General features: G+C 36.5%; 1 protein-coding gene across 2 annotated transcripts in view; it reads right to left on the bottom strand.

The window, feature by feature from the left end:
- Positions 1-24,981, bottom strand: part of BMPR2 (bone morphogenetic protein receptor type 2) — a 173,131-nt gene that overhangs the window by 66,095 nt on the left and 82,055 nt on the right. For both annotated transcript variants that reach the window (XM_023733002.1, XM_023733003.1), the window contains exon 2: positions 658-828. In XM_023733002.1, coding sequence (XP_023588770.1) covers positions 658-828 — 171 coding nt within the window. The remainder of the gene's footprint in view (positions 1-657; positions 829-24,981) is intronic.

Here is a 24,981-nt window from a genome sequence, read left to right as displayed (position 1 = left end):
TAATTTAAGATGAGAAAAAAGGGGTATGAGATTTGTTTTTATAGTGTTATCCTAAATATGAAAAAAGAAACACACACATATATAAACATCGAGGTTCACAGAAAACACGCCTGAAAGAAATAATTTTTAAAAAAAAATCAGAATTGTAAACTTTTTTCTTTATAGTTTTCTATACTTTCCAAACATCATACAATGAGGATGTATTAACATTATAATAAGAAAGATATTACTAAAATAAGCTAAGAAACAATTGCCCTTTGTAAATCTGGGGCTTGTGGGTAAATACATACATGGATATATACATTTAAATTGTTTCCTAGAGAGGGTTTTTAACATAAAAAAAAATTATTTTATTTTTTGTTGTTGAGAATATACACAGCAAAACATACACCAGTTCAACAGTTTTCCACATGTACAATTCAGTGACACTGATTACATTCTTCAAGTTGTGCAACAATTCTCACCCTCCTTTTCTGTGTTGTTCCTCCCCCATTAACATTAACTCACTACCTCAATTTGATCCCATATCGATAGAACTTAAAAGAGCATAATGCTCAAGCAGATGTTCCTGGAAAAGGTTTTAATCTACCTCCTTTTTAGATAAACTTTAATTGTATAAAACACAAAGTCACTTCAGATAAGAAAAGTATTACTTGCCTTGTTTCACCAGATTTATGTCTCCTTTTGACTTCTCCCAAAGGCCATAACAGGTGCTACCTTTTGAGCATAATATTGTCCCATTTTCATGAGAGATTCGACTCTCACCTATCCCAAGGTCTTGTTGATATGGATCTTTAAATGCACATAACCGTTCTTGATTCTGGGAAGCTAAAATAAAGGAAACAAAAGAATGACAAATTAATTTTACCATATTCCTTGAAAAACATTACTATATAAAATCTTATATAATGAATACATTATAAACTTCTCTACTCAATCCCTAACAAGGCTTAAATAATTTTGTAATTTTAGATTTATTCAATAACTTCCTTCTGTTCATTAATTTTTAACTTTAAACTAGAAGCAAAATTTTAAACTCATTTCTCAAAAGCAATCCAATCTGACTCACATTATTCTCACCACTCTTTCTCCTGTTAAATAATTTTGGTGTTCCAATAAAGAAATATCAACAAACCAAGTGCCCGTGCTCCAAGTTTCTGGGTGGTGCAAACGGTCTATTCCTTCATTTCAGATGTGTACCTACTTAGCATGGCTTCACTGACTAGTATGTTAGTACTGGAGATAATTTATTAAAATAATGTTTCTAAACCTACAAACATGAGGATGAAGCTCTGGAGAAGAAATAAAAAAACCAAAAGCTATGTATGTGGCCAAGCCCATTTAAACACCTTGTTGTTTGGTGCCACTGAGTCGATTTCAACTCATAAAACAATACCACGTGACAGAGTAGAACAGCCTCATACGGTTTTCTTGACTGTAATCTTTATGGAAGCAGATCACCAAGTCTATCTAACACAGAGCCTCTGGAGGGTTTCAAATTGCCAACCTTTCGGTTAGCAGCCGAGTGCTTAATCATTGTGCAACCAGGACTCCTTATTTAGTCACAAAAAACTGCCATATCTACTACAATGGAAAATACCTTAAAAAGTATTAGGCTAGACAAATAGGGAATTCACAAGTAATACAGGACTTCTTGCCTCAAGCATCTCATACAGTCTATTTGGAGAGACCAAAATACAGACAGTAATCAGCAGGAAAATAAACGTGACTTTATAACCACATTTTAAAATCACTAACTATGGCCAGAAAATACAGTGTAACTTATTGTAAAAACTAATTCTAAGACATTAGCCTAATTATAATTCTATCACATTTTTACCACATGTAGTCACATATTCAAACTCCTTCTTTAATGGCAAGCTTCACTATATTTACTAGATTATCTTCCACATTTAACAACAGTATTTCCTTAGGTTATCTTCCAATTAGCAAACTCTTTACCAATTAATTATTATAAAGATTCAAATCACACGGATGTCAACAGATACAAAGTGCAGAGAACACAAAGATTTGTATTTAGAAGACTCAAACTACAAACAACCTGTAATGTAAATCTGAAAAGGCATAACTATCCATAAGGCATAATTCCCTTTCCCTTTCCCACTCCATTTTGTGACACAGGTTAAGTGTTCCTCATCTACTATCAGACATTGAAAAGTTACATAATACACTGTTTCCCTTTTTGTCTTGATTGTTGGAAAGGTCAGAATTAATTTATGAACTCAATATCTCTAAGTTTTCCACAACTAAGATATTCTAGTATTTTTTTCCCTTTTCTGTTATCCATTTTAACTGGTTTTTCTACTGAATATTGATTTAATGATTAAGAGATCTAACTGTACTTGTAAGTCAGCAGATCATAACTAAATAATTCTTTAATGTAAGTTAAATAAATATTTAATTTAAAAAGAAAAAGAAAAAGTATATCCTTGAGGAAGAACAAAAGCAAAAAGAAAATGTTTGCTTTTCCTAGATTTTCTTTACAGTTGAAAATTATCCAAAGGCCTGGACATGTGTGTAAAATTTTTAGTGCCATTATTAAGTAATTTGATGACTGAAAACTAAAATTATTCTTATAGAAGAAGGCAAAAATAAACAAAAATATCTAACTTCATCTGTGTCTATCCTCCCCCAAAACTAAGCTGAAGTAAATAATAAAGCAGTAAAGGTAAAATTGAAGGGGACCGAATCATATCTTTAACACCCCTCAATTTACACTAAATAATTTTTTCTTAAAGTCCTTTCACCCTACTTCTAAGAAATTATTTTATGAAGGGGCATTAGTGTGGGCCAAATATAATGTGCTATTTTATAAGTAATATTTTCTTTCAAATTATGATTCAGAAAATTTTTATACAATATAAAGGTTGTCTAGCAAGAATTCTAACTACACTGCACTAGGCAAAACAAAGGAAAGCAGTGTTTGCAGCTTTTTTATGCCATTTGTTAGAATCAGTCTCAGCAATCTCTGTTTTGAATTCTTCATAAATAATGTGGGGTTGAAACAAAGAGAATAATTACAAACAATTTGCTCTAGCATTATACTGTCACAGATCACATACAGTCCCAACCAAAAGGTCAGCTGTTTGAATCCACCAGCTGCTCCTTAGAAACCCTATGGGGTAGTTCTACTCTGTCCTGTCCTATAGGGTGGCTATGAGTCACAATCAACTGGACAGTAACTGGTTTGCTTCAGTCTAAATTTGTCAACTGGTAAATCCTAACCAAATCTAGCCAATGCTTATCCCAGAATGCCAACATGAATACTAAGCTGAGAGTGCATATATATATATATATATATATATATTTTAGTATTTAACTTCATAATCAAAAATCTTCTATCTCTGGTCAAAAACTGTATCCTTTTCAAAAATAAACTAGCCACCTTACATTATAGCAAACACTTGTTATCCTGTGATCAAAAAAATTATACATTTAACTGTTAAATGGCAATTACAATTGGTATTTTGGTGAATCTCCCAATAATCTCATGAGGTGAGCATTGTCATTTCATTTTTACAAAGGACCCTAAGTCATATGGAGGAATAAGAAAGTTATCTCAAGTCACCCAGCTATTAATCAGTAGGATATTAACCCATGTTTGTCTGATCCCAGAACTCCTGTCATTCTCCTCTTGGAATGACTTTACAACCACTTATGCATTTGGGCAACTTATCATAAAATTCCGAATTTTTATTTTAATTCTTTTTCTTTTGGATTTCTAATTACTTGCAACCAATTTTTTATATTCCAAATTGTTTGCAATAGCAAAAACAAAAGGTGAAAGTAATAATTATCTGAGTGAAAAGGACTGAATATTCTTTATGTACTTTTTACCTCTCTACCACTTTCATTTCCTTTTCTATAATGAAGACATACATTACCTCGACAATAAGAGTTTCAAAATTCATTCAATAAAAAAAATATTAAAAAATTAAAAGGACACTATCAAATACAACTAAAAATGCACAAACGACAGAAGATACACTAGATAATCGGGACATCCTAAAAATTAAATACTTATGCTCATCAAAAGACTTTACCAAAAGAGTAAAAAGAGAATCTACAGACTGGGAAAATTTTTTTGGTTAACAACATATCTGACAAGGGCCTCATCTCTAAAATACATAGAGATCTTCAACACCTCAACAACAATAAGAAAACAATCCAATCAAAAAACAGGCAAAGCCCCTGAAACTCTTGCCCCGGACACACTGCTAACTCAGAACTGCAGCCACTCCCAAAGTACACCTTCAGCCAAAAATGGATGTTGTTGTTAGGGGCCATTGAGTCGGTTTTGACTCATAGCTACCTTATGTACAACAGAATGAAACACTGCCCAGTCTGTGCCATCCTCACAATCGTTGTTATGCTTGAGCCCATCGTTGCAGCCACTGTATCAATCCATCATGTTAAGGGTCTCCTCCCTCTTTTTAGCTGACTTTACCAAGCATGATGTCGTTCTCCAGGGACTGATCCCTCCTAATAACATGCCCAAAATACATGAGACGAAGTCTCGCCATCCTCGCTTCCAAGGAGCATTCTGGCTGTACTTCTTCCAAGACAGATCTGTTCGTTCTTCCGGCAGTCCATGGTATATACAATATTCTTCACCAACACCATAATTCAAAAGCATTAATTCTTCTGCAGTCTTCCTTATTGACTGTCCAGCTTTCAAATGCATATGAGGGGACTGAAAATACCATGGCTTGGGTCAGGCACACCTTAGTCCTTAAAGTAACATCTTTGCTTTTTAACACTTTAAAGAGGTCTTTGCAGCAGATTTGCCCAATGCAATAGTTGTCTGATCTTCTGACTGATCCTTCCATGGGCACTGAGTGTGAATCCAAGTAAAATGAAATCCCTGACAACTTCAATCTTTTCTCTGTTTATCATGATGCTGCTATTGGTCCAGTTGGGAGAATTTTTGTTTTCTTTATCTTAAGGTGCAATCCATACTAAAGGTTGTAGTCTTTGATATTCATCAGTAAATACTTCAAGTCTTCTTCACTTTTAGCAAGCAAGGTTGTGTCATCTGCATATTACAGGTTGTTAACAAGTCTTCCTCTAATCCTGACACTGCATTCTGCCTACAGTCCAGTTTCTCATATTATTTCCTCAGCATACAGATTCATAAGTATGGTGAAAGGATACAACCCTGACGCACACCTTTCCTGACTTTAAACCACGCAGTATCTCCTTGTTCTGTTCAAACAACTGTCTCTTGTTCTATGTATAGGTTCCGCATGAGCACAATTAAATGTTCTGGGATTCCCATTCTTCGCAATGTAATCCATAATTTGTTTTGATCCACACAGTCCAATGCCTCTGCATAGTCAATAAAACACAGGTAAACATTTTTCTGGTATTCTCTGCTTTCAGCCAAGATCCAGCTGCCATCAGCAATGATATCCCTAGTTTCATGTTCTCTTCTAAATCTGGCTTGGACTTCTGGCAGTTCCCTGTCAATGTACTGCTACAGCCACTTTTGAATGATTTTCAGCATAATTTCACTTGTGTGTGAAATTAATGATATTGTTTGATAATTTCCGCACTCTGTTGGATCACCTTTCTTTAGAATATACACAAATATGGACCTCCTCCAGTTGGCTGGCCAGGTAGCTGTCCTACAAATTTCTTGGCACAGACGAGTAAGCACCTCCAGCGCTGTATCTGTTTGTTGAAACATCTCTATTGGTATTCCATCAATTTCTGGAGCCTTGTTTTTCACCAATGCCTTCGGTGCAGCTTGGACTTCTTCCTTCAATACGAACGGTTCTTGATCATGTGCTACTTCCAGGAACAGTTGCATGTTGATCAATTCTTTTTGGTACAGTAACTCTGTGTATTCCTTTCATCTTCTTTTGATGCCTCCTGCGTCACTCAACATTTTTCCTGTTGTTGTTGTTAGGTGCCATAGTCGGTTCCGACTCACAGAGACCCTATGCACAACAGAATGAAACACTGCCCGGTCCTGTGCCACCCTCACAATCATTGCTATGCTTGAGCCCATCATAGAATCCTTCAATATCGCAACTCGAGGCTTAGATTTTTTTCTTCAGTTCTTTCAGTTTAAGAAATGCCGAGCGTGTTCTACCTTTTTGGTTTCCTAACTCCAGGTCTTTGTACATTTCATTATGATACTTTACTTGGTCTTCTCAAGCCGCCCTTTGAAATCTTCTGTTCAGCTCTTTTACTTCATCATTTCTTTCTTTTGCTTTAGCTACTCTACGTTCAAGAGCACCTTTCAGAGCCTCTTCTGACATCCATTTTGGTCTTTTCTTTCTTTCCTATCTTTTTAATGATCTCTTGCTTTCTTCATGTATGATGTCCTTGATGTCATTCCACAACTCGTCTGGTCTTTGGTCATTAGCGTTCAATGCGTAAATCAATTCCTGAGATGGTCTCTAAATTTAGATGGGATATACTCAAGGTCGAATTTTGGCTCTCATGGACTTGCTCTAATTTTCTTCTAGCTTCAACGTGAAATTGCATGTGAGCAATTGACGGTCTGTTCCGCAGTAGGCCTGAGGCCTTGTTCTGACTGAAGATATTGAGGTTCTCCATCATTTCTTTCCACAGATGTAGTCAATTTGATTCCTATGTATTCCATCTGGTGAGGTCCACGTGTATAGTCACTACTTATGTTGTTGAAAAAAGGTATTTTCAATGAAGAAGCTGTTAATCTTGCAAAATTCTATCATGGGATTTCTGGCACTGCTTCTATCACCAAGGCCACGTTTTCCAACTACTGATCCTTCTTTGTTTCGAAGTTCCACATTCCAATCACCAGTAATTATCAATGTATGTTGATTGCATGTTTGATCAATTTTAGACTGCAGAAGTTGGTAAAAATCTTCAATTTCTTCATCTTTGGTAGCAGTAGTTGGTGTGTAAATACGAATAATAGTCGTATTAACTGGTCTTCAGGATAGATCTTGAAATGTTCCTTTTTGAGGACGAATGTGATGCCATTCCTCTTCAGTCTGTCATTCCTGACATAGTAGACCATATGACTGTTCAATTCAAAATGGCGAATACCAGTCCATTTCAGCTCACTAATGCCTAGGAATCGGTCTTTATACGTTCCACTCCATTTTTGAAGACTTCCAATTCTCCTAGACTCATACTTCGTACAATTCCACGTTCCTATTATTAATGGATGTTTGCAGCTGTTTCTTCTCATTTTGAGTCATGCCACTTCAGCAAATGAAGGTCCCGAAAGCTTGACTCCAACTATGTCATTAAGGTTGACTCTACTTTGAGGAGGTAGCTCTTTCCCAACCATATTTTGAGTGCCTTCCAACTTGAGGGGCTCATTTTCTAGCACTATATTAGACAATATTCTGCTGCTATTCATGAAGTTTTCACTGGCCAATTTTTTTCAGAAGTAGACCGTCAGGTCCTTCTTCCTAGTCTGTCTTAGTCTGGAAGCTCCGTTGAAACCTGTTCACCAGTGGTGAGCCTGTTGGTATTTGAAGTACCGGTGGCAAAGCTTCCAGTATCACAGCAACACACAAGCCACCACAGTATGACAAACTGACAGACGCATGGTTAGGCCTATGAAACAAACAATAACACATGTGAGTAATGTGCTTCTTAGTTCAATCAAGCATATGAGACTAAATGGGCGAGACTAAAAGGCAGGGAAATTGAACAAATGGACATGAGGAACCAGGGGTGGGAAGAGAATGAGGGAGAATGCTGACACAAGGCAGGAATTGCAACCAACGTCAAAAAACAATTTGTGTATAAATTTTTGAATGAGAAACTAATTTCCACCATAAACTTTCACCTAAAGCACAATTTAAAAAAAAAAAAAGGGCAAAGGACATGAACAGACACTTCCCCAAAAAGGACATTCAGGTAGCTAACAAATACACGAAGAGATGCTTGCGATCATTAGCCATTAGAGAAATGCAAATCAAAACTACAATGAGATATCATTTCACGCCTGCAAAAAATGGCAATGATCCAAAAAAAAAACAGAAAACAACAAATACTGGTAAGGTTGTGAGGAGATTGGAACTCTTATACACTGCTGGTAGGATTGTAAAATGGTACAACCGCTATGGAAAACGGTATGGCGCTTCCTCAAAAAGCTAGAAATAGAAATACTTTATGATCCAGCAATCTCACTCCTAGGTATCTATCTATCCTAGAGATATAAGAGCAGTGATACGAATAGACATATGCACACCTATGTTCACTGCAGTATTATTCACAACAGCAAAAGGATGGAAACAATCTAAGTACCCATCAATGAACAAATGGATACACAAATTGTGGTACATACATACAATGGAATACTATGCAACTATAGAGAATAACGAGAAGTCTGTGAGACATCTGATAACATGGATGAATCTGGAGGACATTATGCCGAGTGAAATAAGTCAAACACAAAAGGACAAATATTGCATGATATCACTTGTATAAAAAGTCAAGAATAGGTGTAAACACAGAAAGTAAATTTGATGGTTACCAGGGATGGAAGGGAGAGAGAATCTCTTACTAGACAGTAGACACATGTTAATTCTGGTGATGGGAAAGTCAATACACAATATGGGGGAAGTCAGCATAGCTTGACCAGCGTAAATGAAAACACTGAGAGGTACGCAAGTATAAAGGACAACTATGGTAAATGCTATAAGATACACAATTTTGCAACAATAGTAATAACAAGCAAAAAAAATGTGAGTGATTACATAGGTAGATACGTATTTTATATGGGGGTAGGAAGGTGTACAGGAGTACATGTGCATGCATAGGCATATTTGAGGGCATATGCATACATATGTTTATAGGTGCTGCGTATATATTCATATATACAATAAAGCACATGGCGGGGGCAGAGTTACAGCTACTTCCTGGACATACCTAAACATCTCACGGGATTGATTCACTGTGTTTGAAGGCTCACAACCATAGTCTTGTGGGACAACTAAGTCAACTGGCATAACTTAGTTCATAAAGATAATGATCTACATCCTAGTTTGGTGAGTAGCATCTGGGGTCTTAAAAGCGTGCAAACGGCCATATAAGATACAACTATTAGTCTCTTCCCATCTGGAGTAAAGGAGAGTGAAGGAAACCAAAGACTCAAGGAAGAAATTAGTCCACAGGACTAATGGCCCACAGGAATCACAGCCTCTGCAAGCCTGAGGCCAGAAGAACCAGATGGTGCCCGGGTACCACTACCAACTGTTCTGACCAGGGACACAACAGAAGGTCCCAGTTAGAATGGGAGAAAAATGTAGAACAAAACTCAGATTTATAAAAAAGAGCAGACTTACTGGACTGATAGAGACTAGAGGAACCCTCGAGATACAGACTAGAGGAACCTGGAACTGAAGCCATCCCAGAGGTCACCTTTCAGACAAATAATAGATTGGCCTATAAAATAAACAATAATACCTCTGAGGAATGTGTTCCTTTAAACAATCAACTATACAAGACCAAACAGTCAACATTTATACAAAAGCAGAGATAAAAAGGCAAGGAGGGGCAGGGAAACTGGATTCATGGAAACGAGTGCGGGTAGGGTGGACATGGTGATAGTGCTGACACATTATAGGGATTGTAACCAATGTCACAGAACAATCTGTGTATAAATTGTTGAATGGGAATCTAATTTGCTGTGTAAACTTTCATCTAAAAGACAATATTAAAAAAAAATTAAAAGGATCTGAAATTCTGAAATTACTCTTTCCTAACTTTTCTTAAATTTTAATTATCACATTCTACTTGTCAGCCATGTTTTGAGGGATATTTAAGGGGCATGCTGGTCTTAAAAAACATATATTTTGAACCTTGAAGACATTATGCTGAGTGAAATAAATCAATCACAAAAGGACAAATTTTGTACGGTCTCACTTATATGAAATGACAAGAATAGATAAATACATAAAAAACCAGTGGTTACTAGTGGTTACCATGGGAGGAAGGGGAGCAGGGGAGGAGAATCAATCTTTGGAAAGTACTGAATATTTGTCTATGGTGATAGGAAAGTTGGCATTGACTAAGGGTAATGGTTACACAAGTTGACTGTTATAACTGATATCACTCAGCTTACTCCAGAAAAAGGAGGGGCCATAATGAATAGAATGGTATATATAGTTTTATAACAAAAGCAGCAGCAAAAAAAGTGGGTGGGGGGGTTGCAGCTGTGCATACTACTTAGGTACAAATAAACACCTCATGGGATTGGTTTTCTTGGTTCAGAGGTTTCAAGTCACGGTTTCGTGGGTATATCCAGTCAATTGGCCTAATACTGTTTTCAGAATTTCTGCTCTACCTTCTAGTTCAGTGAGTAGTGCTGGGGTCTTAAAAGCTTGCTAGAAGGGAACACAACAGAGAGTTCCTGATGGAGCAGGAGAAAAGTGGGGTGCAGAATTCAAATTCTAATAAAAAGATCAGACTTAATGGTTTAAGTGAGACTGGAGGGACCCTGGAAGACATGGCCCCCAGGCTGTCTATTAGCCCAAAACTAAAACCATTCCTGAAGTCAACTCTTCAGACAAAGATTAGACTAGACTACAGGACAGAAAATGATACTCATGAAGAGTGTGCTTCTTAGCTCAAGTAGATACATGAGATTAAATGAGCAGCTCTCGTCCTGAGGCCAGCTGAGAAGGCAGAGAGGGTCAGGAACTGCTTGAGTGGACACGGAAAATCTGTGGTGGAAAGGAAGAGTGTGCTGTCACAGTATGGGGAGAGCAAGTAGGTCACAAGACAATGCATGTATAAATTTTTGTATGAGAGACTAACTTGAATTGTAAACTTTCACTTCAAGCACAATTAAAAAAAAAGCTTGCTAGAGGCCATCCAAGATATGATTGGTCTCTATTCTCCTGCAGCAACAGAGGAAGAAGGAGACCCAGGAATCGGAGCAGGAAATGATCTGACGTCTAATTGCCTCCATGAACTATTATTTCCCTTGCCATGAGACCAGACGAAATGGATGGTACTCGGCTACCAATCCCGAATGTTTTGATCAGGGACCCAGTAGACAGATCTTGATCAAAGGGAAGAAAATTGTGGAATAAAATTTAAAATTCTTATTAGAAACCAAACTTACTAGATACACTGAGACTGGAGGAACCCCCAAATCTATTGCCTGGAAATAACTTTTAAACCTTGAACCAAATCTATCCCATGAAGTTATATTTAAATTAAACAACAATTTAGCTCAATTAATAAAGAAGGTTTGCCTTGAGTACTGTGCCCTTTTAAATAATTATCTATAAAAGATCAAATTGACAACAGTAACTCTGAAGCACAGATGAAAATCTTAAGCAGCAGAGACTATAAGTTAACGGTGAAACAATATGGGCAGAGATAGTAAGAATTATGATACAACGTGAAGTATGTAACCACTGTCAATGAACTGTGCATCTAAAAATTGTTGAATGAGTGTATGTTTTGTTTTTCACTAAAATAAAACATACTAAAAAAGAAGAAGAACTAAAGAACTGTGCCAAAAACAACCCAAAGTTCCGTCAACTGATGAATCGATAAACCAAGTATGGTATAGTCATACAATGGAACATTACTTAGCCATAAAAAGAAATGAAGTACTGATACATGCTACAACATGGATGACCATTGAAAACATTATGCTAAGTGAAAGAAGACAGAAACAAAAGGCCACATATTGTATGATTCCATTTATATGAAATGTCCAGAATAGATAAATATATAGAGACAAAAAGCAGACTAGTGGTTTATAGGAACTGGTGGAAGAGGAGAATGTGTACTGACTGCTTAATGGATATGCAGTTTTATTTTGGGATAATGAAAACATCTTGGAATTAGACAGAGGTGGTGGATGCACAACACTGTGAATGTGCTAAGTACTCCTTAATTGTGTACCTTAAAATGTTAATTTTTTGTTATGTGAATATCACCTAAAAAAAAAAACTGCCCACAACAACAAAAACGTATTTTCATATATCAATTTATATTTCTAGCAAAGTACATAAGGGCAAAAAACTGAAAATGTCCAAAGAAACACAAAAGTTGGCAAAACTGTGCCCTTAGTGTACTAAAATAGTAACTGGAAAAATAATCCTTTAATTATTTTGTTGTTTTTATGAAATTATAATCACAGACAATTCATTTTTTAGTAAATTGCTTTTGATCAAATCTGTAGTCATTAGGGAATTACATGAATAATTAAACAAGTCTGATCCTAGACAGCCTTAGAACAGCAGTTCCCAACCTGCTAGGCCTCAACCATGTGAGTACCCCAGTATTGTTGCAAGGGGTCTGAGGTGCATCTGCTCATCTGCAGACTCAATAAATATGTCCACAGATATAATCACTATTGTTTTGTAAATATAAGCGGATGCCATTGTGAGTAAAAAAATGCCACTTTAAAGTATTAGTAAATTCAGGAATTATAAAAATTGCTCTTTAACTATTAAATAATACTTTTACATGTTTAAAAAAACAAGAAAGAATATAAAGATATACAGCGAAAAGCTTCACTCCTACCCTTGTTCCCATATGCCTATTCCAATGTTCTCTCCTCCTGTCTCAGAAAACCACTATTCTTAATTACTTGGGCATCCTTCCAAAGTTTCTTTATCATTACATATTTTCTAAATCAACGGATTCTCAAAGGCGGATGTTATAAAATTTTTTGTTAAGAAGACAAGTGTAAAGAATATTTCTGCTGGGCGGAGGGCTGTGGGGACCATGGTCTCGGGGAACATCTAGCTTAATTGGCATAACAGAGTTTATAAAGACAACGTTCTACATTCTACCTTGGTGAGTAGCGTCTGGGATCTTAAAAGCCTGTGAGCAGCCATCTAAGATACTCCACTGGTCTCACTCCTGCCAGAGCAAGGGAGAATTAAGAGAACAGGATACAAGGATAAGATTAGTCCAAAGGGTTAATGGACCACAGCTACCACGGCCTCCACGAGACTGAGTCCAGTACAGCTAGATGGTGCCCGGCTACCGCCACTGACTGCTCTGACCGGGATCACAACAGAGGGTCCCGGACAGAGCTGGAGAAGGATGTACAACAAAATTCTAACTCACAAAAAAAGACCAGAGTTACTGGCCTGACAGACTGGAGAAACCCCGAGAGTATGGCCCCCAGACACACTTTTAGCTCAGAGGTAAAGTCACTCCCAAGGTTCACAGTTCGGCGGGGGCATTGGACAGCCCCATAAAACAAAACGGGACTAATGAGGCACAGCAGTCCAGGGACAAGGACTAAAAGGCAGGAGGGGACAAGAAAGCTGGTGATAGGGAACCCAAGGTTGAGAAGGGACAGTGTTGACATGTCATGGGGTTGTTAACCATTGTTATAAGGCAATATGTGTACTGTTTAATGGGAAACTTTGTTCTTCAAACCTTCATCTAAGGTACAAAAAAAAAAAATTATTATCTATATGAGATCAAATTGACAACAGCAACTCAAAAGGTTTGATGGGAAGCCTAGGGGCCAGTGAGTTGAAGATAACGGTGATAGAATAATTTGGAAAAGGATAGTGAGAATAGTAGCACAATTAGAAGAATGTAATCAATGTCACTGAATTGTATGTCTAGAAATTTCTGAAATGCTGTGTCTTTGGCTATGTATATTTTCACCAAATAAAAAGAAAAAAAGGTTCTCCAAGGTTGAGAAGGGAGAGTGTTGACATGTCGTGGGGTTGTTAACCAGTGTCATAAAACAATATGTGTACTGACTGTGTAATGAGAAACTATTTGTTCTGTAAACCTTCACCTAAAGTACAATAAAAAAAATTAAAAAAAAAAAAGAGTATTTCTTTGAAGAATGCCCCAAATTGTGGCATATACATAACAGACAGCCTGCAAGTAGTCATTCAATCCTGGCACTATCAAAGAAAAGGAAGGTAAGAGGCCTGGTATATGATAAATGCATGGCTTCAGAACCAGGGTGAACCAGGGTTTGAATCCCAATTCCCTCACTTGCTTCAGTATATTAATTTGTAAAAACAGAAAGAAAAATTCCTAATTTAAAGGACTGCTGTGAGGATTAAATAAGGCGATATTTATATAATGCAATTAGCACACTATATGGGAATGTTAATCTTACCTTTTGTGTAATAATTTTTAAATGATTTTTAAAAAGATTATGCAATATGATATCATTTATGTAAAAGTAAACAATCCAAAATAATACTCTAGATTGTTTATAGATGCATACACTATATGCTAAAACTATAATTACATGAATAAGAAGGATTCATACCAACATCAGAAGAGTGGTTAGTTGGTAGGAGAAGGAAGGGGAATGAAATCAGAGTGGAACTTCAACTGATTATATATTTTTTAATTTATACACACACATATTCATAACAAAATGAAACTAGTGGCCTATGCTTTGCCCTTTGGGTAGAAATAATCTCATTTTTATCATCTGATGTTAGGGAAAAAAAAATTAAAGTTTGACATAGAAGTTGGCATGTTTCCAAAGATATTAATGGCTTACCTATAATTTTTTTTAAACAATACCTTGCTAAAAATAAATTAATGATATTATTATTATTCCATTTCCTCTTTCATTAAAAAAATATATCATTATAGATATAAACTAAGGAATCCTGGTGGTGAAGTAGCTAAGTGCTTGGTTGTTACCCAAAAGGTCGGCTGTTTAAACCCACCAGTCGCTCCGCAGAAGAAAGATGTGGTAGTCCGCTTCCATAAAGATTACAGCCTTGGAAACCCTACAGGGCAGTTCTACTCTGTCCTATAGGGTCGCTAAGAGTCAGAATCGACCTGATAGCAATGAGTAGATAGATATAAGCTGCTCAAGATAAATCAGTTACACTAATACAGATTCAGGAGCCCTGGTAGCACAGTGGTTAAGAGCTTGGCTTCTAACCAAAAGGTCAGTGGTTCAAACGCACCAGACACTCCTTGGAAAACCTATGGGGCAGTTCTACTCTGTCCTATAGGGTTGCTATCAGTTGGAATTGACTCAACAGCACACAACAACAATATAGATTCACTATAATGGAACCAACTTCAAGATCCATTTCATGGGACTATATTATAGGATTTTATTATGCTGACAGTTACAATAAATGGTCAACAAATTTCAATTATTTTCTACTATTCTAAAATATGATTTCCACATGTTGCATCTTGAAATGGATGTCTCAGAACAGTACATATAGGGATCATGCATTAATAAACAAGTTCTGACTCAGTGGCTAATATGTACTCATACTGTGCTAGATGCTATGGGAAATTTAAAACTATGTACAAACAACTGTCATGGGCTCAGAGTTCGTTCAACAAATAATTATACGATATCTTCTTTGTGACAAATATTGTATCGAATACTGGGGAAAAAGCAGTGAACAAGATTCTTCATCTTTTGTAGCAATAAAGGATTAAACAGGAGTTGACAGCTACAAGATGCAAAACTCAAATATAAGGTTATTATTCTAGCTCAAAACAATACAATATGAGGCATAATATCATTATTTTGAGTCAGATGCTAATACTAGTCTCTCCCCTTTCTCTCTGTGTGTGATAAAGCTATTCTGAAAAAAGGGACAACGTGGCCAACGCTGGTATATCAGATTCTGGGAAGGTATGTTGTTGTGTGCTGCCGAGTTGATTCCAACTCCTAGCAACCCTACAGGACAGAGTACAACTGCCCCAGAGGGTTTCCTAGGCTGTAATCTTTACAGGAGCAGATCGCCAGGTCTTGTCTCCCACTGAATGGCTGGTGGGTTTGAACCGTCGACCTTTCAGTTAACAGCCAAGCACTTAACCACTGCACTACCAGGGGTCCTGGGAAGGTATAGTCCCCTTAAAAATTTGGTGTGTTTTTTTTTAACAAGAAGGAAGGGAGGCAGGGAAGAAAACAGGTCAACTTATACATTTATAATTACTATAAAGAAAAGTTCAGATTACTCTGCACCTTCTAAAAGATACTTACATGTGGAGGTATGTATACTATATCTCCAATCTCAAAGTTTACAGTAGCTAGCAAATGTATATGAAAGGGCTTTGAAAAGTGCTATATATATATAGAAACAAACATAGTGGCCTTTGTGATGAAATCGGAAATAATTTATTAGTACTACTACTTTAATTTTAAAATAAAACTTATATAAAAGAACACAGCATGATAATAAACTAATTATCTCCCCCAGAACACTTCTTAAGTGTTCATGATAATGGGTTTTTATTAAGGAAAGTAGACTCCAAGTAAAAAGCAATCAGAGTCTTGCCTTTTACCCCAAATAGGACAAATCTCTTTTACAGGATCCCTACCTATCTCGAAAGACTTCCAAAATACTCTACATCAGTGCTGTCCGATATAATTTTCTGTGATGATGAAAATATTCTGTAATCTGTACTATCTATCCACTACAGTAGCCACTAGCCAGCCACACATGGCTATTAAGGATTTGAAATATGGTTAATACAACTGAGGAACTGAATTTTTTGTTTAATTTTAATGTAAATATTCACATACGGCTAGTGACATAATAGAGAGTGCAACTCTGTATAACCAAAAGCACCAAACCCGTTGCTGTCCAGTCAATTTTGACTTACTGCGACCCTATGGACAGAGTAGAACGGCCCCATAGGGTTTCCAAGCTGCAGCTGGTGGATTCAAACTGCTGGTCTTTTGGTTAGCAGCAGAGCTCTTAACCACTATGCCACCAAGGCCCCGCAACTCTATATAGTTTATACAAATATACCATGCACTGTAGATAAACCAAAACAGTCTGAGCTTATACTGACTTTTTGGTTTTATTCTTTAAAGCACAGCTGAGAACTGTTCTAATAACTCCTGCTCCTCCAAAAAAGACTGCCTTTCCTACTCAGAGTAAGTACTATATAAGAGTTCTCAGTACCTTAACAAGTGATTAGGCTACAAGTGGTCACCAGGCTGTAACGAAGCACTTTATACCAGGTGTCTTGCCTTTGTCCCAAATTAATTCCTGCCAACAGTCTTTCTTACAAAAATGGAAAGTTTAAATGTTAGTATTCCCATAGTCTCTGGATATTTAAATTCTAAATTCAAAATAAATAGGAAAATAAAATATATATAAAGCATTACAATGAATAGCAGTCCCAGTCTGACTCCAAAGTTCTGCTCATCTCGCTGATAACATTCCTGACTAAAACATGTCTAAAAGTAACTGACTGAATTAAAGATGGCAGGTAGAGTTTCTGGAAGTGATGGAACTAGGTACTAATAGAACATGTCGATTACTTGCTTGAAACCTTTCAGCGGTTTCTCACCACCTGCAGGATAATTTTCAAAATCCGTAAGATGGTATACAAGGTCCTGCATCATCTAGCACCTGCACATCCTTACAGCTTCATTCAGACCCTAGCCATAAAGTGTCATTCTCTTTCTTACTGGAGGGACTTCATGCATTCTGCTCCCTCCATCTGGAATGCCTCATCTACTTAACTCCTAACTTAAGCACTTCTTCTTCAGAGAATACTTCCCTAATCACCCCAGACCCATGAGAGGAGAATCCCCTATCATATGCTTCCCCTACCATAGCATTCTACACTTCTTCCCACACTCTCCACACTTATTATTTGTTCTATTTCTGGCTTATTCACTAAATAGTAAGCTCTATGAGAGCAGGGGCTGAGTTCTTGTTCACCGCTGCATGTTTACACCTGGCACTCTATCCCTGGCTTGCAATAAAGGTTTATTGAATAAATGAACTATTTATTTTCATAATTTTTAACATTGACAAGAAGTATAACTAGAATCATTTTTTTTTTTTAATGAAAAAAGGTAGGGCACACCAGTGAAATAAAAATGTATCTCCACACAAAAACTAATATAAGAATGTTCATAATAGCCTTACCTGAAATAGCCCCAAACAGTCCATAACATAAATTGTTGAATGGATCAATACAAGTGATACATCCATATAATCAAATACTACTCAGAAATTAAAAGGAATCAACGACTACTACATGCAACACAACCGTATGGATTAATCTAAAAATCATTGTGATTAAGTGAAAGCTGCTGTACAAGAGTCCATACCATATGATTCTATTTATATAAAATTCTAGAAAATGCAAAATAATCTAAAACAGATTAGTGATAGCCTGGAGCTGGGGGTAGAGGGACAAACAGACTGCAAAAGGGCACAAAGAATCTTTCAGGGGTGATGAAAATGTTCTGCATGCTGATTGTGGTGGTGGGTTTCACGGGCATACATAATGATCAAACTTCATCAAACTGTACAGTTTAAACACATGCTGTTTATACCTCCATAAAGTTTATATTTAAAAAGGCAGGACACAGCATAAAGGTGAACAAGAACAGGACAATACAGTTTCAGGAAATTTACTATGTTTTATTCATGTTGTGAACAAATGATATGAAGAAATATTTTACTGAGTGACAGAATCTTGTGCCTAATTTATAATCTTTTAAAAAGTAGATTCTAAGCATGAATATAAATTTTCCCTTGAGTTTTATCGGAGGAATGTTTTTTAAGACCTTCACTGCCACTTTATATCTAAACAACCCAAGAATCACATAACACCCATTTGTCAGTAGTTGTAATATATTTATCTATACTAGAGAAGGCTAAATGCTTTTATCTTTACCCTGGAAGAAAGTTCAGGGACTTATTCTGGGTATGCTTGTGTGTTTGGCTTCTGTTTATCTAAGTGTCAAAATGAACTATCTAAAATAAACAACATGGGAACCTTGCAGTAATGGGGCAAATAACTGAATAACTAAAGCAACAGTATCCATTTCCCAGAACACAAATTTCTCAGGACAAATACAATTGGGATTTCAGAGTATCACTACAATTCTGTCATAAAATAAACAAAGAAGAGTGTATTAACTTATTTAACAGAAATGTCCCTATAAAATTTGAAGTAAACTCGAATTTCTAAATTCAATTATAATAAATCAAGTAAGGAAGTTCCTTACTTTTCCAGAGTTATTGATGAATCTCTTCATAAGTAAATAATCCTTTCAAAATTGAATAATTATTCCTTAATTTATATAATTCTATATCCAGCTTACAAAAGATTCAACTGTCATTCTACCAAGTATTTCCATTACTTACAAGAGAGAGCAGAATGGGAAAATTAAAATCATATAAGGCACTTTTAGAATGCTCCTTAATCTGATGCTATGTCAGGTGTCCCTGAGATTAGCTCCAGGTTTGGTGATTCACTAGGACTGTAGTCTTTGACCTTCATAAGTTCTTCAAGTCATCTTCATTTTCAGCAAACAAGTTGTGTCATATGCATATTGCAGGTTGTTAATGAGTCTTCTTCCAATTCTGATGCCTCGTTCTTCTTCATATATATAGTCCAGCTTCATGGATTATTTGTTCAGCATACAGACTGAATATGTAAGGTGAAAGGATACAACCCTGTCACACACATTTTCCCAATTTTAAACCACCCAGTATTCCTTTCTTCGGTTCAAATGATCACCTCTTGATTATATACAGGTTCCGCATGACCACAATTAAGTGTTCTGGAATTTCCATTTTACATAATATTATTCATAATTTGTTAAGATCCACAAGGTTGAATGCCTGCATGTAGTCAATAAAACACAGGTAAATATCTTTTATGGTATTCTCTGCTTTTAGCCAAGATCCATCTGACATCAGCAATGACAGTCCTTGTTCCATGTTCTCTTCTGAATCCGGCTTAAACTTCTAGCAAGTTCCTGTTAATATACAGCTGTGGTCGTTTTTTAATCACCTTCAGCAAAATTTTGCTAACGTGATATTAATGATATTGTTCCAAAATTTCTGCATTCCATTTGATCGCCTTTCTTTGGAATGGGCACGAATAGGTTCTCTTCTAGCTTCGAGGTGTCTAGGTAGCCGTGTTCCAAATTTCTTGACATAGATGAGTGAGTGCTTCCAGTATTGCATCCATTTGTTGAAGCATCTCAATTGGTATTCCATCAATTCCTCCATTAATGCCTTCAGTGCAGCTTGAACTTCTTCCTCAATAGCAATGGTTCTTGATCACAGGCTACCTCCTAAAACGGTTGAACATCGACCAATTCTTTTTGGTACAGTGACTCATTCCTTCCCTCTTCTTTTGATACTTCCTGTGTCACTCAATTTTTTTGCCCACAGAATCCTTTAGTAGTGCAATTTGAGAGTTTAGTTTTCTTTTCTCTCAGCTTGAGAAATGTTGATCATGTTCTTCCCTTTTGGTTTTCTAACTCCAGGTCTTTGCACATTTCATCATAATACTGTACTTTCTCTTCTTGAGCTGCCCTTTGAAATCTTCTATTCAGCTCTTTTACTTCATCATTTCTTCCATTCTCTTTAGCTACTCTACTTTCAAGAGCAGGTTTCAGAGTCTCTTCTGACATCCATTTTGGTCTGTTCCTTCTTTCTTGTCTTTTTAATGATTTTTCACTTTCTTCACGTATGATAGCCTTGATGTCTTCCCACAACTCTTCTGGTCTTTGGTCATTATTGTTTAGTGTGTAAAATCTATTCCTGAGGTGGTCTCTACATTCAGGCGGGATGTATTTTGATCGTTCTTTGGCTCTCATGGACTTGCATTGATTTTTTTTTGGCTTCAACTTGAACTTGCACATGAGCAACTGATGATCTGTTCTGCAGTGGGCCCCTGGCTTTGTCTTGATTAATGATACTGAGATTTGTCCATTGTCTCTTTCCACAGATGTAGTCAGTTTGACTTCTGTGTAATCTACCTGGCAAGGTCCACATGTGTAGTTGTCGAACCACTCCTAGGTATAGAGCCAAAAAAATGAAAACATATGCCCACGCAAAAACTTGTACATGAATGTTCCTAGAAGCATTATTCATAATAGCCAAAAAGTGGAAACAACAAAAATATCCATCAACTGATGAATAAATAAACACAGTGTGCTGTATGCATACCAGAAACCAACCCCACTGCCGTCAAGTTGATTCTGACTCATAGCGACCCTATAGGACGGAACAGAACTGCTGCATAGGGTTTCCAAGGTGCAGCTGGTAGATTCGAACTGCTGATCTTAACCACTGTGTACCAGTGCTCCATTATATGCATAATTCAGCAATAAAAAGGAAAGAAGTACTAGTACATGCTATAACACAACAACTTGAAAACATTATGCTGTATGAAAGAAACCAGGCACAAAAGGCCACATATTTTGTGGTTCCACTTATATAAAATGTCCAGAATAGGCAAATCTACAGAGACAGAAAGTATATTAGCGGTTGCCAGAGACTGTGGGAAGGAGGAAACAGGGAATTACAAGTAGTCCTCAACTTACAACAGGGTTCTGTTCCAAGGACTCTGTGGTTAGCTGGTTCTGACATAAGTCAAATACTTCATTTTTTTTAATTTTCCATTATTATTGCCTTCTATTACCAGTATCTTTATAAGGATCTTTGTCTTTGGGGGTTGGAAACATTACATTTAAACTTACAGATATATTTTAACATTGTATGTAGTACATATTACTAACGATAAGATGTTAAAAAAAACCAGACGGTCATAAGTACCATTCGTTGTAACTTGAATACATCGTAAGTTGGGGACTACCTGTACTGCTAATGGGGACAGGGCTTCATTTTGGGGTGATGAAAATGTGCTAAAATTGATTGTGGTGATGGCTGCACAACTCTGTGAATATAATACAAACTATTAAATTCTATACTTTAAGTGAATTGTATGATATGGAAATTATATTTCAATAAAGCTGTTATAAACAAAGAATACCATGTAGAGATGTGAATCAATAAAAACACTTTGTAAAAGAATATATAACAAGTCGAAATTTATTTGCAAGAACTGAAAATATAAAAAGAAATATAATCAATCAGGCTGAAATTCCTGAAAAGGGTAAATATAATGCTTTTGAAGGGAGGTAAAAAAGATGTTAACTGACTGAAAGAAAGAATTTTCCACTTGTAGAATATGGAAGAGAATGGATAAAAGAACGAAGCAAGCCAAGTGAAGCACAATTTCTATTGCAAGACTAAATATTTTGCAAAGACTTAAAGAATTCTACAGTCATGTTTCTTGCAAAACTGTCAAGTTCAACAAAGCCAATTCGGATTGAGGTTATTTCCAGCACAACTGGAGAAACTCTACAAAAAGAATACATCATTTTCTAGGAATAAGACCATAAATAAGTTAGAATTATGAAATATTAGTTGGAAAGAACCCGAGAAGGCAACTTTTCCATTAAAAAAAAAAACAAAACAGAACAGAAATTCATCCTACATATAACATCTCTGACAGACGATCTTCTTAAATGTTTTCAGGAATATAACCTGACTAATTCAAAAGGTAAGTCATACAATGTTGCAAATCACAGGACTAGAAGCAAATGAGATTTCTTTATCAAGATAAAATTGATTTATCATAATAATGGCTAATTTATCATCACTATATCAACGACATATACCACTTTATAACTTAGAATAGCATAAGAAATACATCTTTGAAACATGATCTAATAAACACATACATACACATATAACTGAAACAAAAATTTCATACAACAATACTCTTTCTTACCATGTGCAATGTACCCTGATATTTTCTTTTTTTGTTGTTGCTTTAATGCTGGTCCTGGTCCACAGATTAAAAAACAGTGATTTAGAAGCTCAGGAGACATAAACTCCCCAAACCACAGTGAAAAGCCTCAACCTACAGCTGGGTAAATATTACATCTCTTTGAATAAGAGAAACCGTAGTAAATATGGAGTCTCATTGCTACCAACCCAGTGGCTATGTTAACTGTAAAATATTTTGCAGTTATTCTCTTTTGCTATTCTCTTTTGATCAAATTAAAATTGACTCCCATTCCTATGATCAGTATTAAAGAACTTGGTGTGGAGGGGGGTTAGCGTTAGATGATCTTCCATTCCCTACACACATATTTATACACAGAATACACAGGTGTGCTGACACACACACAGAGGATGGATATTTATTTCTTAGAATTGATGGTTCTTTCTATTAATGTAATACCTATCTGCTATCTATGTATAAACTCTGTGTAACCATGTCTACAGATATTCCTGAGAATAAGTGCAGACCAGGTATTAGTTTAAGAAACACAAATTCATTTGTAAATTATTTCCTATAACTTATATTCTTTCTTCTGATTTACAACATTTTATCTCTATCCCTATACTACTTTTCCTCAGAAAATAACAAATTTCAGCCTTTGCTAAATCTTCAACTATCCGTTTTAATAGAAAAAAATTACTAGTCAACATCAACCACTGAAAATGCCAAGATGCTTCACTTAGGCTCAGTCCTAGGCCCTAGAGCTGAAAACCTTAGGACGTAGGCCATGGTCCTAATCAGTCGATTACCGAGGACAATGTTAAATCTTTGCTCTTCCTTTCAACAGTTGCTTACTACTATCCTTTGCTCTACCACAACTACCTTAATTACATAGACTCTGCCTCTTACGAATTGAGCCTTGGTCTTTGTCTTAGTTTGTTAGTGTTGCCATGACAGAAATATCACAGGTGGGTGGCTTTAAAGAACAGAAATTTATTTTCTCACAGTACTGGAGGCTAAAAGTCCAAATCAGGGTCTCAGCCGTGTCAATTCCTTCTGTGGTTATCTCTCCTAGTTTCTGTTGATTGCCGGCAATCCTTGGTGTTCCTTTGCTTGTACATAGGTCCTTACATGGTGTCCGTCTTCCCCTGTGTATGTCTCTTTCTCTATTCTATTCTTTTTATAACTTAGAAGTGATCAGCTTTAGGACCCACCCTACTATGGTATGACACAAGGGGAAAAAAAAAAAAAAAAACCTATTTCCAAACAGGGTCACATTCACAGGCTCAGGGGCCAGGACTTCAATACATACTTTGGGGGGACACAATTCAGTCCATAACAGTCTCAATCCATGTCCCAGGGATTCTAAATTTAAAGGCTTCAAAATCTTATACAGATGAATATGTGTATTTTTTGGTGGGAAATGCCCACAACTTTTATCTTAAAGGAGAAAATCTGGAGGCATGGCAGAAAACAAAGAAACCTGACAAATCTCTCTTCATCTCCTAGCAAATCTGTCTGCTGTCCAGCAACTACATTATTTCTTCAAAAAAAAGAGCCAAGGCTTATGTTGTTATTGTTGTTCTTACATGCCACTGAGTCGATTCTGACTCACAGGGACCCTATAGGACAGAACAGAACTGCCCCATAGGGGTTTCTAGACTGTAATCTTTATGGGAGTGGATCACTAGGTCTTGACACCCACAGAGTGGCTGGTGGGTTCAAACCACCGACCTTTTGGTTAGCAGCTGAGTGCTTTAACCACTGCACCACCAGGGCTCCCTCCAAAGCTTCTATCTAGTTAAAATCATTGCCATTTCCCAACAGAATATGTACTGTACAGAATATAACATCAACAAAATTCACTATGAAAAAAGAAAAGAAAGGCATCAGTTCAGGCTACAGAGAGTTAATCTAAAATACAAGTAGTTTTCATGATCCAGACCACACTACAGGATGCACCAGCTGACAGGCAATTTGTCTGATTTGAAAATGCCATAGTTACTGAAAAGACCAGTCTCTCCCTTGTCAACAATTCAGGCAAACCGAGGGATGTTACTATATTTCGGCAAGAACTTCAGACAGCTTTGTTCAAACGGTGAATAAATTAGTAATTCAGAGTTGTCTTCAATTCTGTTGAACTTCTTCATTATAATTAAAAATGATATGAATGACTTCAAAGAGATGGAAAAACTAATCATTAACTTTATATGGAAAGGGAAGAAGCCCCGAATAAGTAAAGCACTACTGAAGAAGAAGAACAAAGCTGGAGGGCTCACACTACATAACTTCAGAACCTACTATATAGCTACAGTAGTCAAAACAGCCTGGTACTGGTACAACGACAGATACCTTGACCAATGGAACAGAATTGAGAACCCAGATGTAAATCCATCCACCTACGGTCACCTGATCTTCGACAAGGGCCCAAAGTCCATCAAATGGGGA

The sequence above is a fragment of the Trichechus manatus genome, unplaced genomic scaffold, assembly GCF_000243295.1.
Source record: "Trichechus manatus latirostris isolate Lorelei unplaced genomic scaffold, TriManLat1.0 scaffold00056, whole genome shotgun sequence".
Classification (NCBI taxonomy): domain Eukaryota; kingdom Metazoa; phylum Chordata; class Mammalia; order Sirenia; family Trichechidae; genus Trichechus; species Trichechus manatus.
Note: the sequence above shows the minus strand (reverse complement) of the source record. Positions and strands in the feature narration are given on the sequence as shown.